The following is a 20,507-nucleotide window of genomic DNA, read 5'->3' as shown; positions in this document are numbered from 1 at the left end:
TCCTGATAGAGTTGCAAAGGGATATCAGGGCTGTGAGAGCTGTGACCTTGCCATCTGAGGTGAAAGAGCCCCTGTGCCCTGGGCTTGGACACACTGACTTGGAGGTCGAGCTTCAGGCTAGGATCTGTGTTGGACTGAGCATCACATCAGCTCTCTGGATCCCGAGAAGGGGAGACTCCCAAAGCAAAAACCACGACTCAGTTTCTCACCAAACCTGTGGAGTGAGGGGCTCCCAGTCAGATTCAACGTGACATTTCTTTTCTCCAGAACTGTGGAGCAAAAATTTAAATCCACTACAGACATTTAAGTGGGTGTTTAAAGAGGGGAAAGATATGAGTAGGTGAGAAAGATTCCTGAAGAAGATTACACTTGAACTTGGCCTTGCAGGATGGCAGGGGAAGTACAGACAAGGAAGGAGGGTTTCCTGTGGAGAAGAGTCTTGGAGGGACTGCAGCAAATCAGGCTGCAAAAACAGCTCCAGGCCATGTTAAGAAGATCTCTGAAAACTAGGTGGGGAACCTGAGCTTGTCGGAGGGGATAATACGGAATCATTGAGATATTAGAACTGAAGAATGAATGATGAAATAGACTTTGGGGAGTTAAGCCCGGAGGAGGAATGTTGGCTGTATTTGATTAGAGGAGAAACCACGTCAGAAGCTGCTGCAGTATTCCAGGAGGAAATAATAAGGGCTGGTATCGGAGGCAGCAGCGGGAATTCGAATGAAAGAAGAAAGCCTGAGTAATACTGCAGAGGCACAAATAGAGGTTAGAGATGGGTTGATGCACTTTAGCTAAAAGAGGGAGAGATAAGGTTTGGAAGAAGCAAATGTAACCCCAGGTTTCTATCGTTGGAGCCTGTGATAAAAGTGATCATTGGAAATGGGGCCATTGGACGTAGTAATGGTTTGGGAGAAAGGGAGAGAAGTTTAATTTTAGATGTATTGCATTTTATGTGACAGTGGCACTCTCATGTATTTTTTGGCAAAGGTTTAAAGCACTCACAGTGACAAATTTGGGGGCTAGAACATGCCAATTAATCATCTTTTCATGTCATAGAGTTTGTTCTGCCTTTCTTATATCTAGCTAGACATTGGTTTGGCATTTACCACAAAAATACTATGGAAGAAGATAAATGAAGAGCCAAGTTCTCTTTTGTGGGGTGTGGCAGATGTGTTAGATGAGTGCTGGGTGTAACCGACAAATGTGTTTTCAGTGTAAAGACTCAGCTGGATAAAGACCCAGGCTAAATAGTCACTCTTTTCTACTCTAGCTATAAACTCTCACTAAGGGAAAACTTATTAAATGCTCATGTTTTGAATCTAAGAAAGGTGAAATTATTATAATCTATAATACTGAAAACTCTGTAATCTGTATTTCCCATGTCACTTACCCTAAACAGTGATTGATTTCTTAGAACTACAATGTTTAAGGAGCCTTTGGAATTAATAACAACCATGAGTGGAAGGTAGATAATAGTTCTTAGCTGTTTGTAAGCTTAGTAATTAAAATAGCCATGTAGGATGAAGGGGTCAAAACTGATGCTAACATGGAAGTGGCTTCCTTAATATGGTAGAACAGTGTGAAGATAATATAACTTGTTGGTATAATTGCTCTTTTTCTAATAATACACATTTCTAATAATACACATTCTTCCCATTGTATAATGGGAAGTGTCATGTAATTGTAAGAAAATGGATCTGACAAATTATACTCAAAATTGTCAGAGTATGTCTTCAGAAAAAGTTAAGCAGATAAACAGGTCCCTTTGTGTATGGGCAAATGTTTGATATATTAAGTGAAAAGACAGATTACAAAACAATGTACAGTAATATCCCATTTTTTGTAAAAAACTATCTTTACATGTAGAAGAAGTGACTTGCAGTATATGTATATTGAAATGTTAACAGTTATCTCTGGTGGTGTGTTTATGAATGACTTGTTTCTTTAGGTTTCTTGTGTTTCTCACGTTTTAAATACAAAATATTAACTTTTATAACCAGAAAACAATTATTTAAAAAAGAAATGTCTAGCATTCCTAGTCTAGGAAGTAGAGAAATGGAATCATTCCACTTTTAGTAGCTTTATAATTTTTAATTGTATGATCATACTCATTTTAAACAGCTTTCTTTAACATTATCTTAAATGGTTCCATGTTAGAAATGTGGTAGATTACATTGTATCAACTTTTTAAATTGACAGGATTGTGGTTTTCTTTTAATATGAACCAGACATTTTATTTTATTTATTTATTTATGTTTATTTTTGGCTGCGTTGGGTCTTTGTTGCTGCGCGCGGGCTTTTCTCTAGTTGCGGTGAGCGGGGGCTACTCTTTGTTGCGGTGCTCGGGCTTCTCATTGGGTGGCTTCTCTTGTTGTGGAGCACGGGCTCTAGGCGCGCGGGCTTCAGTAGTTGTGGCACTCGGGCTCAGTAGTTGTGGCTTGTGGGCTCTAGAGCACAGGCTGAGTAGTTGTGGCGCACGGGCTTAGTTGCTCCGCGGCACGTGGGATCTTCCCTGAGCAGGGCTCGAACCCGTGCCTCCTGCATTGGCAGGCGGATTCTTAACCACTGCGTCACCAGGGAAGCCCGGCAGGATTGTTTTTGTAACTACTAAACTTTTTAAAAGGTGGAGGGAAAATATGTGTAATAAGCCATGTATAAAAGTGAACAATTTTTGATTTTTGAATTCCCATAAAATCATACTGTGGAATAAAATAAGTATAAAAGGATAAAAATACTTTAGCTATCCTCTTAACTTCCTCGTGTTAGAGTCCCAAGGTTTATAATATTTTTGGTGACACAATCCCCTCTGGATTAAAACTATCCCAGAGATGCACATTAACTTTTGCCTGTAATTTCAGGGAGTTATGAAAATAGGGTTGAGTTTTTCTCAAATGACACCTTACCTAAAGAACAAGATGATTTTGGGCATAGTTATTTCCCTTCTGACACTTGTCATGCACTGTTCAGTCTCATCAAAGGAACAGTTAAGAGCAGCTTTGTGTAGCCTTTTTTTTTTTTTTTTTTTTTTTGGGTGGATTGGGTCACGTGTTGCCAGCCCTTTTGATCCGATAGCCACCTTGTGTATGTGGCATCCACTTATCTCCTTTTCCTTCTTATCCGCCCCAGCACCCTACCAGCTCGATCAAAACAAAAACAACACCATAGCTATTCTAAAAAAGTCTGAAGAATGTTGGAGAGAGGAAGGAGACATATAAAAAGAGAATGAATAGTTAAAGTCTTAAATTCTGGGGCAAAGCTAGATTTTATGTCAGCTACTCTGAGAAAGAGAGAGAGGTGGAGGTAGGGAAGGGAGCACACCAGCTGTTTATGGACAATGCCGTTCATGTATGTCCAAGCATTGGAAGGTCTCTTTAGAAGGGTTGCTTCATTGCTCAGACACAATTCTGTATCTGTGAGGTATCTTTCACTTGGAAACAGTGGAAAACCTTGCGACCCTGGCTAATGCAGAAAAGGGAAGCTTATAAATCAACCGTCCGTGAGTGATGCCGGCATTAGCAAAGCTCTATGTAGGGCCCGTACAATGTGATCAGGACCCCGTTTCTTGCCCTTCCTTTCTGCTCTGCTGCCTGAGGCATCAGCTTCATCATCCATGTATCCTTAACGTATCCCAAGATGGTGATCAGCAATGGCTGGGACCACGTGCTTCCTTATTTACATAGAACAGAAAAAGAGAGTGTCCTTGCCTCAGAATTTCTAGCAAAAGTCCTTAGATTTTTTTCTGACTTACCTTTGTTCACATGTCCACCTCTGAAACAATCACTGTGATGAAGGGGATCAGTTAGCTTGGCCCATTCGTGTGTCCCATCCCTGAAGCTGGGAGCAATCAGCTTACCCTGAACCACAGTGATCCTCATGACCCCTGGGTACTGAGAAGACAGCCAACTAATGTCTGTTACCAATGGCAACTCATAATCTTTAATAGAATATAAAATCAGGCAGTGGCTCTGGGGTAGCCCAGCTCTACCACTTACCAGTTGTCTGTGACCTTGGTGAAATCATCTTACTTCTCCAAGCCTCAACTGTAAGTTTAGTTGTAAAATTAGAGTAATACCTACCTTGTAATAGTGTTGTGAAGATTAAATAAGAGAACTTATCAAGAATTTCTAGTACCTGGGACATATTAAATGATCAGTTAAAAAAGTTACCTTTAATTTTCCCAGATGATCTATGTTTTTGCCCCTAGATGAATTATAGTGTAGATGTATGTGTGTATATTTATTCCTTTGAAATAAGACTGCAGTCGAAGAATAACACTAGTATATGAAAAGCATATAACTCTTTATAGCCATATGTAGTGAGAAATTCTATACCTTGAGAAATTGTCTGAAAATGAGGGCAGAGAGCTGCAAACCCCAAAGTAAAGTTGTCGACCCTAATTATTATTGTTTTGTAGGCATGCGTCAGTCTCCAAGAGAAACTTAAAATTTGAATTTTGATGAGAAATCACCCAACTTTTAAAAGTTGGCAACTGATTTAAAAAATCTGAAAACGTTGCACGCTTCACAAACATGTCTGTGGACCACATGTCACTGAACTACTTGTTTGCAGCCTTGGACTGTGAGAATTATCCTTTGTGTCCAAGTCCTTTTCTATGGTATCATCCATGCACACTAAGCTTCTCAGGTACCCAATGGGAAGAAAGTTTCAAGTGAATTATTCCCAAGAGGGGTAGAGGCCTGGTAAACTGAGAGTCACCCAGTTGGGAGGGACTCTAAAACATCAACTCTCCACTCCTTGCTTTTGGAGTCTTGGAACTCATGGCCTGGAGCATGATCCCTTCCCTTTTCCCACTTAGCCTTGCTGTCTTAGACCTTCATGGCTGAGTCTCTGCTTGGACATTTTCCCCAGGAAGTTTTGGGTTCATGAGAATGAAGCATGGGAACCCACTTGGACCTTTGATACCATCCCTCCCTATGATTAATACATTGATGTATGACATCTGTTCTTGTGAATTTGGTTAGTGTGAATCAATCCCTAAGACTCAGGTCAGTTCTGGGAACACTGGAAAAAAACATTTCTGGGCCTGCAGTGCTGAAGGTCATTGGTATACACATCCTGCAAAGTCCTGCCTGAGTTGCCATCTGGCCACCATTTTTGATGCTGTCGAACTCCAGAGGTGGAAATTATAGAAATGGATTAGTGAATTTGGTGAAGTAGCTTAGTTCACCTACATGAGTGGTTAGGGGAGGGGACTCTAAGTTTCCAGGTTGGAGTGTTGGTGTGTCTGCCCTCTTGCCCACATGGTGTCATGTAACTCTAACAGGACGTTTTGAATGGGGGTCAGAGGTCCAATGAGATGGACACTGGAGGGCCCCCTCTGCTGAGTGCCCCCCGAGGGGCTGGGCTTAAACTCAGCCACTTTGGCGAACCTGAGTAGAGTAATGGGTCATCTCTTGTTTCTACTCCTCTGTAAATGGAAGGGGGAAAAAAATCACAGTTCTATAGAAGATAGAATAAAAAGGAGACCTTTGTATTTGAAGTGACAGTTTTCTGAACATTTGAAGAGAGACTTCTGCATGTTTCTCATCCTGGGAAAACCAGTGCAAATGGTTTTGTTGGGGAGGGCATGGGCAGAGCAGGTGGCTGTCTCTCCAGGGTGGACCGTGTCAGCAGAAGCAAGTCCAACAGCAGTAGCAGCTCTCTGTGTATGAGCCAGACCTCTGGGCAAAGCACCTTTCATACGGCAGCCGTGTGAATGCTTCAGACAACATCCTATGCAGGCAGCGTTACCGAGAGATCGGCCTCTCTGTACACGGGTGCCGAATCAAATCTTGGAGACAGAGTTCTGGGTGAAGTAGAAAAGGATAGCTTTATTACTTTGCCAGGCAAAGGGAGACACACCGGGCTTCTGCCTCGAAAAATTATGTGTCCCAACCCGGGAGGTTTTGCTGAGGGTTTTATAACAGTGGTTCAAAGGTGGGGTCTCTGACAAGATTAGGGTTGAGCAGGGCCTGCACTCCCTTAGTCTCAGCTCAGGTGGTCTCCTAATCTTGATGAGCTTCTCTGGTCCCTTTAATCTTTTTTTTTTTTAATCATTTTGCAATTTTATTTTTATTTTTTATTTTTTTGGCTGTGTTGGGTCTTCGTTTCTGTCCGAGGGCTTTCTCTAGTTGTGGCTAGCGGGGGCCACTCTTCATCGCGGTGCGTGGGCCTCTCACTATGGCGGCCTCTCTTGCTGCGGAGCACAGGCTCCAGATGCGCAGGCTCAGTAGTTGTGGCTCACGGGCCTAGTTGCTCCGCGGCATGTGGGATCTTCCCAGACCAGGGCTCGAACCCGTGTCCCCTGCATTGGCAGGCAGATTCTCTGCCACTGCACCACCAGGGAAGCCCTGGTCCCTTTAATCTTGCCTCAGGTGGTTTCATGGCTGCTCCGCCCTTGATTAGCAACTGTTGGAATCTGCCCTTTGGAACTCAGGGAAGGTCATAGAGGCTGGAGCCTTGCCCTCAAGAAACGGGACAAAAGGGCCTCCGTGCTTGGGAGCCCCACAGGGTCTCACTTGGTTTCAGTAGTGTTCTTGTACAGATAAGGACTTATTCCTTAAGTTCTCACAATTTGTAAATGGTGGAGCTGGGTTTTAACTCAGGTTCTCTGATTCTGAAGTCTGTCTCTTGCTGGACACAGAGGTGTCCGTATGTGCCTCCCTCTCGTGGAAATCATGGCTCTGCCCCTGCTATGAATTGTACTCCAGGCCAACTTGGGCCCTTGTGGGACCAGAACAAGATCTTGTTCCGTGCAGAAGCAGGAGAATGCCCACCCTCCTCACTGTCACCCTGTGTCCGTTGGGGATCTAAACCACTTGCATGTGTTCCGCCTGAAGATAGGGCCTTGGCTGCTGTCAGCGCTCTTCTTCCCCTGGGGCTCAGGGTGGGACTAGAGACAGACGTCTTGCTGTCTTCTCCATTTCCCATCTCTCCCCTGACCTTCACGATGTAGCAGGGACTGGGGGTTGGTCTGTTTATTGAAAATGCTAGTTAAAATGGTATCATAAGGAATGACACAAGTGGATATAAACATTTTATTTTAAAACATATAAATATGCATTATTTTACTACTCTTTAGATGTACAAAGCTCTTTGAGTAGAGGACACAAATTGGAGTTCTATGAAATCTTGCTTTAGTAATCAGAACCTGAATGCACATCTATGGGTTCTGTTTGATATCTAAAAGCCAGATATGTGAAATGCTGGATGTTTAAAGATATTTTTCCTAATCTCCTAGCATCATTTTGCCCACACCTTTTTTTTTTTTTTTTTTGCAACTCGCCCTTATGGAGTCTTTCCAAAGCAGTTAACCTAGTTTTCCTAGTAATAATAACTCGGTGTTTCACACTTACTTCATCAGCTCACGTAGTTTTAAATTCAATTATGTAATTAGAGTAACAGATACAGTTGCCACAAAAGGGTTTGGAACTAAGATGACTGCTTCTTGGCGACATCCCACTCAGCTGTGGGAGCAGCTGTGTACCCCCGAGCTGTGAGTGTCCTGTGCCCTAAGTGACACAGGAGGGGAGCCCTGAGTCTAGTGAATCCTTCGAGCTGCAGGCCGACTACCAGCATCTCCTGTGTGAACTGCATCCCTCTCATCATTCAGCCCCAAGAGAGGCCTCATGCAAACCCGTTCATGAGAAGTGAAGTGACTGATCTAGGGCTTGGCCTGGTTGGTTCGACAAGCTTAGACCGGCCAGCGCCCTAAAAGTAGGCCAGACTAGCAACCTTTGCAAACATTAAAAAAGCAAAACATTTTTTTCCCCCTGAGGCTGAACAGGGCCATCCTGCCTGTTTTCCTGTATAAACCGGTTGATTTACTTCCCTGAATCAGGATTGTGGAGAAACATGGCTTCTATTTCTTTAGCCACAAGAACCGCCTTTCTGGAGGCTGGTCTACGCCAGAAGTGAAATTTTAACTTTTGTTTTGGTGCCACCAAGTGGTTAGTTTTGAGATAACACTTTCGAGGAGAAGATGACAAACATGTAATGATTAAAAAAAAAATCTGGGGTGCACAAGCAGAGCACAGAGGATTTTTAGGGCAATGAAACTACTCTGGATGATACTCTGATGGTGGATACATGTCATTATTCATTCTTCCAAACCCACAGAATGTACAACACCAGGAGTGAACCCTAACGTAACTATGAACTTTAGGTGATATGATGTGTCCATGTAGGTTCATTGATTATACCGAATGTAGCCCTGTGGTGAGGGGTATTGATCATGCGGGAGGTGATGCATATGTGGAGGCAAGAGGTGTATGGGAGAGCTCTGTCTTCTCAATTTGTTATGAACTTAAAACTGCTTTAAAAAATAAAGCCTAGGGGCTTCCCTGGTGGCGCAGTGGTTAAGAATCCGCCTGCCAATGCAGGGGACACGGGTTCGAGCCCTGGTCCGGGAAGATCCCACGTGCCGTGGAGCAACTAAGCTCATGCGCCACAACTACTGAGCCTGCGCTCTAGAGCCCATGCGCCACAACTACTGAAGCCCAGGCGCCACAACTACTGAAGCCTGCATGCCTAGAGCCCATGCTCCATAACAAGAGAAGCCACCACGATGAGAAGTATGCACACCGCAACTAGAGAAAGCCCGCGTGCAGCAACGAAGACCCAATGCAGCCAAAAATAAATTAACTAAAATTAAAAATATAAATAAATTAAAAATTAAAAAAAAAAAAGCCTAGTAAAAAAAATTCCGTTCTACATTTCACTTACCCTTTTAGCTACTGGTGTTGCAGGTAAGAGCCAGGTAAGCAGAGACATCATCTAGGGCGGCTGGCCGACTTCTCAAGCCTGGATGACAATCCCTCCTTGAAGTTCCCATGTTCCAGAGCCTGGGTCCTTAGCTTCGTACATCCCAGGAACCTTTACTTTCTTCAGTGTATCCAGAACTTGTGCAATTTTCCAGGGTTACATCTTGCTTACGAAACTTACAAAAGACTTGTTGTTAAGTCAGAATGCCAGTGTATTACTTTACAGTTAGAAATGTATATGTAGTTGTAAACCAAACACATGTGTTAGCTGAGTGCTTCACTTGCCACCCTGTAGGAAATTTACATGGGAAGACAAATTATACAGAGCAGGTTGCTTGGTGAAATCGCGGTGGGTTGAGTGTGTGATAGGGGGAGTGCGGGTGTAAGGTTGTTTATCTTGGAGGTTAGCATCATTAAGGTGAGGCTGTCTTGACCACTGTAGGTCTGTACATGACTCCAAACTGGGTGGTATAGAATCCTGGACAGTGCTGGTGACAGACTGACCTCATCTTTTTCGCTGGGCATTCTTTCGGAAACTGTGCTGAGTGAGCATCTCCTGTTAATCTGTTCTTCCCTCGGACGGGACACAGTGTGACTGGCAAGGCAAATGCTGCAGACTTGCTGACACAGCTCTGGTCTCCTGAGCATCTCTCTGGTCAATGTGGTCAGCGTGATCACTGTCAGCCACCATTTAGAGGTTTTGGCTTCGGGGAACTACCCTATTTATTGCATGATTATTTTGAATAATTTCACTCTCAGAGGAAAACTTACGTGTTTTATGTTTTGGTGGCTCTGTCCTCAAATGCAGGTTAAAATTAACATGTAAAATCCTTAGTCACCTTGGAATAGATCCCCAATAGTGAAACAGGACTTGCTGAAGATGGGAATTATCCTAGATTCTAAGGAAGGATGTGTTTGTGCAGACCACTTGACGTCCATGTTTTGAGAGCTTTGTATAGACCTCACCACCTGCTCGTACACTGCGGCCTGCCCTGTGACTCCACATTGGAGCTCAGTTACCTCCCAGGCTTGGTGCTGTATCTCCTCACCCCCGCCTCCATCCTTGCCCCAAACTGCTGCCAGAGTCCTCAGTCAAGAGGACTCGGGATACCTGCAGAAGTTATAAATTGGTGGCCTATGATTAGAATCTGATCGACAAATTTTTTGTTTTCGCCATTACGTTGTTTTTATTTTTAATTTAGTATTAATTTATTTTTGGCTGTGTTGGGTCATCCTCACTGTGTGCGGGCTTTCTCTAGTTGCGGCGAGCAGGGGCTACTCTTCGTTGCGGCACGCAGTCTTCTCCTTGCGGTGGCTTCTCTTGTTGTGGAGCACATTATGTCGTTTTTAAAAGTTTGATTTAGTTGCCAAAAGTTAAAAATCAGGAGGTTGGCACAAAACTGAGTGTTCATCTTCTTTGCAAACAAATGGAAGATCTGGCTGTGCAGGGCCTACCTTCCCACAGAGCAGTCAGTTACTGGAGTGGCCTGGATAGGGTACCTCCTGGGAGTGATCCTCAGTTCCCACCCTCCCCTTTCACTCATTTATGTTACTGTCTGGTAGCGGGGGTGACTCTTGGTATGCTGGAAAACCAAAACCAAAACAAAACACACACGTAGAAAACCAGCGTAAGGAAGGAGCGGCTTCTCGTGGACTCTTGCTCCCTGCTCTCGCCTGCCTTTCGAGGGGAACTCCTTCCTTGGAACCTGTTCCCAGCCTCTTGGGGACCCTGCTGCTCTCAGTCTGTTACCTCTGAATTTATCCCTTGTGCTTCCAAGAGGTGTGGTGGTGAAGTGTTGTTGAGACTTTGGGGTCACAAGGCCTGGATTTGAATACCAGCTCTGATCCTTACTGAGTTCAGTTTCCTCTTCTGTAAAATGACGGCTCTAACTTGCCTCATAGGTTGGCCCAAGAATTAAATGGGATTTTGTATTGAAAGCATCAAGCAGAAGGTAGGTCCTCCAATAATAGTGCCTCCCTCTCTGTCTTCTATCAAGACATGACTCCTTCCCTTCTTTACGACCTTAATGAAGTCCAGCTACACACCTACCTCTGCTTTCCTGCAACATATACCTCTTTACTCTTAGAAAAAACCAACTGTTTTATTTTTTATTCCTTATAACTTCCAGTCTTTCCGATCAGCACATTTCACGTATTCCCTTTTCTTGTTGTAGGCAGACCTCATAGAGACTCATATGAGAATAATGGATGACAGGTGAATTTATTTTGTTTTGGGAAATTTTATCAGAAGGCATAGCTTTTATCAAATCTCTGCAATAACTGTACAAAAATTTGTGATGGAAACTCATTAGCTTTTATAGCAACTGGTTGGAATTCTTAATATATGTACATTTCCCCATCCATTGTATGTTTATAGACATGGAGCCCAGGTCAAAAGCTGGAAAGTCATCAACAGGAGGGATTGGTACTGGAAGGGAGACACTTCGCCTGAGATCAAAAGGTCCTGCCACTGTGGAAGAAGTGGTATGTAATGTTCATTTAATCCCTATATGTCTTGGAAATGGATGGACATTCGTGTTTGTCAGAGCTGGAAATAAAGGCCCTCTTTCCCTCTCTGCTCACTCAGCAGCCAGAGTTATCCTTTAGAAACGCAAATGAGATGGAACAATCTGTTCAAAACCCTCCAGTGGCTTCCCACGTCACTCGGAGTAAAAGCTAAAGTCCTCAGAGTGACCAACACGATCTGACTCTGCGTCTCTTCTCTGCTCTCATCTCCACCCCTCTCCTCCTGGCTCCCTCTGCTTCAGCTACTTGAGTCTCTTCGCTGTCCGCAAGCACTCCAGATACATCCCCGCCTCAGGACCTTTGTATGAGCCGTTACCTCTAGCTGGATGCGCTGCTCGTTTACGGGCACCGCTCACTCCCTTGCCGCCTTGAGTTTCTGTCCACATCCCACCCTGTTTAACCTCTGAGCAGCTGGTATAATAGCAGTTCCCGCCACCCTGCCCCCTGCCCAATCTTCCTTGCCCTTCATTTTTTTTTAAGGCGCTGAACACAGTGGGACTCATATCCTTGTCTCCTTTCAGTCCCTTGTCTTGTTCTCACATGTCCTGTTCACAGCTGTATCCCCAGCACCTAGAACAGTACCTGACACTTCAGAGGAGCTCAGATTTTTGAATTTAATGAATTAGTGAGTGATTCACTTACGCTTGACTGGAGGAAGGGTTTTGCTGATTGACTGTGTCTATGTAAAGGTCAGTATTTGAGTGAAAAACACGAGGAGAAGAGACACATGGAGGGAAGGAGGGTGGAAGAAGAGGGTGGCAGTGGTAAGGATTCAAAGTGACAAGTGGCAGGTCCGCTCACAGCAGGAAGACAGTGGTGATGAAGCCCTCCTTTGGGGAGGTCAGACAGACCTCTGAGGCTCCGGAGCTCCTTGGCGGGGGGCTGGGTGTGGGGGAAGGCATGTCTGTGTGCGCATACCGTCCTAGGGCTCCCAGCTGTTTGAAGAGCAAACGAGTGAGACAGATGAACGGTTAGGAGGCCGTTTTCATAGGATCCAGAGCTTTTGGGGGACGATGTCAGGGTCAATCACGGGTGTGGTTTGTCGGAGCAGACCCTCCAGGAACCACGAGGCCAAGGGTGTCCTCTTGAATGTTTGAGTCACCCAGGATGTTGTCTGTTTTGGGGAATCCAGAGGAAGACTCCGAGTCGAGTGCCTTGGTCCTGGGTGAATGAAAAGATTGATCTGGAGGCAAGTGACAACGGAGAGGCCTGGGAGAGCTGAAAGCATTTTGAAAGTGAGATATGACAAGATTTGTGAAAAAACCCAGGGCAGTGACATCTGGTTGTTCTGAGTCTTTACTTTTCCAGTGCCCAGCACACTGCCAGACATATTGCTGAAGTCCAGTATATGTTTATTGAACAAATGAACAAACATCAGTGGAAGAAAGGAATCTGTAAGAGGATGGAAGGACAGTGGGAAGGAGCTAGGGGTTGCCAACTGTGCTTTAAAGCGGAGGAGAAAAGGACAGACCTTCAAACTGCTTGCAAAGGAAGTGGGGTTGGCAGGAAAAACTCCATGTCACTTCAGGAGGAGCGCCCTCTTCTAACAGTTAAAGTGGGTAATACATATCTGTTTATTTATGAGCAGCTGCTATATAGAAGGTGCTGGAATGAAAAAGAATAACTGCAGATCTGCCTGAGGAGGTGGGAAAGATTCATTCCAAGACAAACATCTAAAACTCCCTTCCTATTGGCATAACCTGCTTCATTAAATAGGGCAATTAAAATAGCTCATAATAAAGGGGAAGAAAAAAACTAGTTTGGTGCTAATATTAAATTTGATACAAATGACCTACCATTTAATTTCAAACACCAAAGGATTTACAGATTTGAAACAAATCAGCCCCTCATAATCTAGCACAATTTCTGAAAACTGAACTATACTCCACCTGCATACCTCACAGTTTATTCACTGTGTGTTTGTTGAGACAGGTACAGTCCAGGTGCTGGTGATACAAAGATGGATAAAGACGTTGTTTTTCCTTTAAAGGGAGAGAGGCAGGAAAAGAAGCTATGACAAATCAGAAGGGCAAGGTTAATGGCACAAAGGAGGGGCTGGCTGATCAGCTGCAGTCAGGGATTGGGAGAGGGAAATCAGGGAGAGTTCCCTCCAGAAGGAATGGTTGAGTTGGTCAGAGATGGGGAGAAGCGTGTTCTAGGCATGAAATGGAAACGTCTGCGGGACTGGAGTGTGCTGCAAGTACCTGGTGGGGGGTGAGGAGGCTGGAGGTAGAGGCCTGGGTCAGGGCGTCAAGGGCCTGTGGATAATGGAGGGGGGGGGGCTATTTAAAAATTGCAAGGGGAACAGCAAATCAGTTTTGTGTTTTAGAAAAACCCCTTGGTTCTGGGGGATGGTATATTGAGCAGGGTGGATTTGAGAGTGTGAAGATTTTTCTTTTTTTTTTTTAATTTTAATTTTATTTTTGGCTGCTTTGGGTCTTCATTGCTGTGCGCAGGGTTTCTCTAGTTGCGGCGAGTGGGGGCTACTTTTCATTGCGGTGCGCAGGCTTCTCACTGTGGTGGCTTTTCTTTTTTCTTTTCTTTTCTTTTATTTATTTATCTATTTATTTATTTATTTATTTGGCTGCGTTGGGTCCTCGTCGCTGTGCGCGGGCCCCCTCCAGCTGCGGCGAGTGGGGGCCACTCCTCCCTGCGGTGCGTGGGCCTCTCACTGCAGTGGCCTCCCCCGCTGTGGAGCATGGGCTCTAGGCGCACGGGCTTCAGCAGCCGTGGCACGTGGGCTCAGTAGTTGTGGCTCGTGGGCTCTAGAGCGCAGGCTCAGTAGTTGTGGTGCATGGGCTTAGTTGCTCTGCGGCATGTGGGATCTTCCCAGAGCAGTGCTCGAACCCGTGTCCCCTGCATTGGCAGGCGGATTCTTAACCACTGCGCCACCAGGTAAGCCCCGGTGGCTTCTCTTGCTGCAGAGCACAGGCTCTAGGCGCACGGGCTTCAGTAGTTGTGGCGTCCAGGCTCAGTAGTTGTGGCTCGTGGGCTCTAGGGCACAGGCTCAGTAGTTGTGGCGCATGGGCTTAGTTGCTCCGCGACATGTGGGATCTTCCCAGACCAGGGCTCGAACCCGTGTCCCCTGCATTGGCAGGCGGATTCTTAACCACTGTGCCACCAGGGAAGTCCCGAGCATGAAGATTTCAGGCAGGGAGACCAATTAGGAGACTTCTGCAAATAAGAAAAGATGAGGGGAGTATTATTCAGCCATTAAAAAAGAAGAAAATCCTGCCATCTGTAACAACATGGATGGACCTTGAGGGTATTAAGCTAAGTGAAATAAGTCAGATAGAGAAAGACAAATATTGGATGACCTCAGTTATATACTCCTCTCACTACCATCCCCCCCAAAAAAACCCCCACCTCATACAGAAACGGAGCAGATTGGTTGTTGCCAGAGGCAGGGGGTTGGGGGTGGGTGGGTGAAATGGGTGAAGAGGGTCAAGGTACAAACTTCAACTTATAAACAAGTCCTGAGGACACACTGCACAGCATGGTGACTATAGTTAACAATACTGTATTATATATTTGAAAGTTGCTAAGAGACTAGATCTTAAAAGTTCTCATCACAAGGAAAAAAAATTAAAACTATGTGTGGTTACGGATGTTAACTAGACTTATTGTGGTGATGATTTTACAGTATATACACATATCAAATCTTTATGTTGTATACCTGAAACTAAGATAATGTTATATGTCAATTATATCTCAATTAAAAAAAGTCAGGACTGAACACAGGCAATCAGAATGTGAATGGAAGAGGGGGTGATGAGATCAAGAGCTATTTACAATAGTAAGATCTTGGGGGCCATTTTTGTATGAGAAGTACTGATACTTGTTACAATTACTTATAATATGGCTGGTTAGATGCAAAGGTAAACACCTAAGTTACTTTGCATAGCCTGTCACTTCACACAGACCATTCAAAATACATTGTAAAGAAGGCAAGAGTGATATATCATGTCTCTTGTCTCATTGTTTTAAAGGCTTAGTTAATATAAATAAAAGTACAAGAAAGTTGTAATAATATCCTCAAGGAAATAAAAATAAAATTTTATTTGCAATAAAATGCATATTTTTTTAAAGATTTTTTTTTAACAGCTTTATTGGAGTATAATTGCTTTACAATGGTGGGTTACTTTCTGCTTTATAACAAAGTGAATCAGCTATACATATACATATATCCCCATATCTCCTCCCTCTTGCGTCTCCCTCCCACCCTCCCTATCCCACCCCTAAAGATTTTTTTTTTGATGTGGACCATTTTTAAAGTCTTTATTGAATTTGTTACAATATTGCTTCTGTTTTACGTTTTGGTTTTTTGGCTGCGAGGCATGTGGGATCTTAGTTCATCGACCAAGGATCGAACCCTCACCCTCTGCACTGGAAGACAAAGTCTTAACCGCTGGACCGCCAGGGAATTCCCTAAAATGCATATTTTCAATAAGTTTTGAGAATACAAAGCAACCTATATTTATGGCAGTATTTAAAGTATTATGAAATTTTTGCGGTGTAATCTTGAATTCAACATTTGTACCCGTAGTTGAGTATTTAACATCTTTGGGCAAATTTTATTTCAGCTATGAAGCCATTTAAAACCAAGTATTGAAATAAACTAAACAGAACCAGACTTCACCAAATATTAAACCAAGATTTTAAAAGAGTAATAAAATATATCCAATCATGTTTTTCATAGAAACTTTTAGGAAGAACAAAAATATTTTGGTATCATTAATACATAAAACAACAATTATTTAAAAATATTATTTCATCATCTCCTTATAAAATTTCTATTTTTATAACATACTCAATACATTAATGTGGTAACACATGTGTGTAATTGATAAAAATTGCATACAGTTGTCCCCTCTTATCCACAGTGGACACGTTCCAAAACCCCCAGTGGATGTCTGAAACTGTGGATAGTACTGAACCCTATATATATACTATGTTTTTTCCTATACATACATACCTATGATAAAGTTTAAGTTATAAATTGGGCACAGTAAAAGATGATAATAACTAATAGTAAAATAGAACTATTATAAAGTACACTATAATAAAACTTGTGTGAACGTGATCTCTCCACATGTCTTATTTTACTGTACTCACCCTTCTTGTGATGATGTGAGATGATAAAATGCCAGTGTGATGGGATGGAGTGAGGTAAATGACATAGGCATTGTGACATAGCGTTAGGCTACCACTGACCTTCTGACTCTAAGTCAGGAGGATCATCTGCTTGGGTGATCCTGGATCATCTAGCCGTGATGATGGTGAAGGTTGGATCTCAGGAGCAGGTGATGTCTGTGGTTGGGGATTCTGGGATGGAGCAGGTGGTGTGAGATTTTATCATACTATTCAGAATGGCACACAATGTAAAACTTGTGAACTGTTTGTTTCTGGAATTTTCCATATAATATTTTTGGACCTCAATTGACTGAGGTAACTGAAACTGAGGAAAGCAAGACCACAGATAAAGGGGGACTTCTGTCCAATAAAATTAATAAAAAATAAATAATAGGGGTATGTGTTCAGAGTGTTTTACTCTTGGGGTGAGCTGGTAATGCATGTGGCCTGCATGATAAAGACCAAAGCCCTATTCAAGGCATACAGGACCCCTTAAGATCTAGTCATGTCTGGCACTGTGATTCCCATCACATGGGACTTCTTGCAGTCCTTTAACCCACTGTACTCTTTTATCAGACTCTGCAACCTCACATAGACTTTGGGTATATAGTGCCTTCTACTTTCAGTGCCTGCTTCTGCTTATCTGGCGCCAGTTCGTTTTGAAAACACTTCCAAGTCACCTTTCTGAAGTCTTCCTGGACACTTAGAGATTTAAATTTACTTCTCCTGTGATGCCTCTTTGCCTTTGACATCCTTTAGAAATTGTCCGCATTATTGTTAAATAGCTATTTTCACATTTGTCTCCCTTCTAGACGGCTAGCTGCTTGGAGACTGTTCTGGCTTTTCTTCTTTGAATCTATAATACTTAACACAAACACCAAAAATATTTACTATATTGATTTGTATTGAGTTGCAGTGCACATTCTAGATATATTTCCATTCAAATTAGCTGAAGTACACAACCAAGAACTGGCTCCACATCAGATTTCCCCCTATGTATGCCTCGACATTCAAGAGATTATACATAAAAATATGATTTTATTTCTCTTTTCTTTGATAAAGCCCTCTGAAACCAAAGCAAAGGCGATTGAAAAGGTTGATGATCTTCTTGAATTGTACATGGGAATTCGGGATATCGATTTAGGTAAGATTATACTATTTAAAAAAGTCTTATGTGTTAATTTGATGGAACTTAATGCTTATTTGTGTCTTGCTTGCATTTATTGTCAATTATATTTTTCAAGATAAACAGTATCTGTGGAGTGATGGAAAGCATAATGAAAATAAAGAAATAAAAATGAAAAGAACACCTGGCCCTTACCCCTTATTAGTTGTGAGGCCTCAAAGCCAAGTCAACTTTTCTAAACTTCAGGGGTTTTTTTTTTACAGGAAAATGTTCATTTTATCTATTGTTTTAAATCGAAGTATAGTTGATTTACAATATTGTGTTAGTTTCAGGTGTACAGCAAAGTGATTCAGTTATATATATTTATATATATATATATTTTTTCAGATTCTTTTCCATTATAGGTTATTATAAGATATTGAATATAGTTCCCTGTGCTATATAGTAAATCCTTGTTGTTTATCTATTTTATGTATAGTAGTGTGTATCTATAAATCCCAAACTCCTAATTTATCCCTCCCCCCCTTTTCCCTTTGGTAACTGTAAGTTTGTTTTCTATGTCTGTGAGTCTGTTTCTGTTTTGTAAATTAGTTCCTTTGTATTATTTTTTAGATTCTACATATAAGTGATATCATATTTTTCTTTATCTTACTTCCACCCATGTTGTTGCAAATGGCAATATTTCATTCTTTTTTTATGGCTGAGTAGTAATATATCTATATCTATCACATCTTCTTTATCCATTCATCTGCCAGTGGACACTTACGTTGCTTCCATGTCTTGGCTATTGTAAATAGTGCTACTATGAACATTGGTGTGCATGTATTTTTTGAATTAGAGTTTTCATCTTTTCCAGTATATGCCCAGTAGTGGGATTGCAGGATCATATGGTAGCTCTATATTTAGTTTTTTAAGGAACCTCCATACTGTTTTCCAAGTGGCTGCACCAATTTACATTCCCACCAACAATGTAGGAGGGTTCCTTTTTCTCCACACCCTCTCCAGCATTTATTATTTGTAGACTTTTTTTTTGGCTGTGCTGTGCAGCATGCGGAATCTTAGTTCCCTGACCAGGGATTGAAACCATGCCCCTTGCATTGGGAGCACAGAGTCTTAACCACTGGACTGCCAGGGAAGTTCCCTATTATTTGTAGACTTTTTGATGATGGCCATTTTGACCAGTGTGAGGTGATAACTCATTGTAATTTTGATTTGCATTTCTCTAATAATTAGTGATGTTGAGCATCTCTTCATGTGCCTGTTGACCATCTTTATGTCTTCTTTGGAGAAATGCCTATTTAGGTTTTCTGCCCATTTTTTGATTGGGTTGTTTGTCTTTTTGGTATTGAGTTGTATAGGCTGTTTTAAACTTCAGTTTTTAACCTATAAATAATATTTCCTACATAAGCAGTTTTATGGATTTAAAAAATATATATGATGATAGATGTTAACTAGACTTACTGTGGTGATGATTTCATAATATATACATATATTAAAATATATATGAAAAACTTTTGTAAATGATACATATGAAAAGTATTTAATACATCAGATTTAATGGACAAATTGTGTATTTATTACAATATTAAAGTTGTGCCCCATTTAATAAGATTACTGAAACCTTGTGAACAATGAATCAAATATGAAGAAAGCAGACACACTTGGCATGTGACGAACAAGGGCATTTGAGCAGTTGATTTTCTGTGTATTTCTTTATTTTATTTTATTTTATTTTATGTTTTAAAATTTTTATTTATTTTATTTTTGGCTGCGTTGGGTCTTCGTTGCTGCATGCAGGCTTTCTCTAGTTGCAGTGAGCGGGGCTACTCTTCGTTGCAGTGCGCAGGTGTCTCATTGTGGTGGCTTCTCTTGTTGCGGAGCATGGGCTCTAGGCGTGCGGGCTTCAGTAGTTGTGGCTCACGGGCTCTAGAGCACAGGCTCAGTAGTTGTGGCGCATGGGCTTAGTTGCTCCACAGCATGTGGGATCTTCCCGGACCAGGGCTCGAACCCATGTCCCCTGCATTAGCAGGTGGATTCTTAACCACTGCGCCACCAGGGAAGCCCTCTGTGTATTTCTTATGTCATCATTAGGATGTCAGTATCTTGATCTCTCAGTTAAGACTCTATCAATTGCAAATAACAAATGAAACAAAGCAAAACTCAACAAATCTAATTCCAACTGGCTTAAGGGAAACAAAGCAGGGAAATGTTCTGGTTCTTATAGCTGAAAATTCCAGAGGTAAATCTTGGCTTCAAAAATGGTTAGAACTGGAGTTCTCACGCTGTCATCAGGATGTGGTTTCTCTTCTCTCAATTCTGGCTTCATTTCAGGTCCCCATGGTATCCCCTGGCAGCTTCAGGCCCTCCCTCATAGAGCCCAAATGACAGCCGTGGCTCCACCCTCTACATCTTCTTGGTGGCAATCACAGTGGAAGAGAGGGAGGGCCTTTTCCAAGTCATTCAAACAAAATGCTCAGGATCGTCTCTGATTGTCTCAAGTGAACTAGTCACAGAGGCCAGGGAAGTGGTTAGGTCTGGGTCAAATGCTCTACCTATGCAACAGAGAGTGACTCTGAAATACAAGGGCTGAGATTGTGAAGGGCCTGGTCCCTCCAGTGCAGAAGCAAGACGATAAATGTTCCCTTAAGAAGGGCAGGTGGATGCTGGGTGGGGAAAGAGTGAATGAGCATGCTAGTGGTGGGGTGTGTGCCTGCATGCATCTGTGTGTGTGGGCATGGGTGAATTTGTATCAGGTACTTAATAAATTTTTTAAAGTCAAAGACTGAGACTATTTTGTTTACTTGCTACAAGGGAAGGTATTTTACTTTACATTAGCTAGAAGTATTTAAAACTCATTGTTCCTTTTCTACTTCTACTCATCTTCCTTTTCCTTACAGAGTTTATTCTTATTTTTTTCTAGCCTATCTGAACTTTAAAAATAAAATTTTTATGTTGGCTGT

At 42.5% G+C, this 20,507-nt stretch overlaps 1 protein-coding gene across 2 annotated transcripts in view; it reads left to right on the top strand.

Annotated features, from left to right (window-relative positions):
- Positions 1 to 20,507, top strand: part of GIPC2 (GIPC PDZ domain containing family member 2) — a 92,051-nt gene that overhangs the window by 46,249 nt on the left and 25,295 nt on the right. The window contains exons 4-6 of one of the 2 annotated variants that reach the window (XM_061183974.1): positions 11,140 to 11,246; positions 17,484 to 17,565; positions 19,879 to 20,213. In XM_061183974.1, coding sequence (XP_061039957.1) covers positions 11,140 to 11,246; positions 17,484 to 17,565; positions 19,879 to 20,036 — 347 coding nt within the window. In that variant the 3' untranslated portion in view covers positions 20,037 to 20,213. Of the gene's footprint in view, positions 1 to 11,139; positions 11,247 to 17,483; positions 17,566 to 19,878; positions 20,214 to 20,507 lie in introns of those variants that run through there. The other variant, XM_061183976.1, reaches the window with a different exon arrangement.

This window comes from Eubalaena glacialis, chromosome 3, assembly GCF_028564815.1.
Source record: "Eubalaena glacialis isolate mEubGla1 chromosome 3, mEubGla1.1.hap2.+ XY, whole genome shotgun sequence".
Classification (NCBI taxonomy): Eukaryota; Metazoa; Chordata; class Mammalia; order Artiodactyla; family Balaenidae; genus Eubalaena; species Eubalaena glacialis.
The sequence above is the reverse complement of the archived record's forward strand: the minus strand, read 5'-3'. Positions and strand labels throughout refer to the sequence as shown.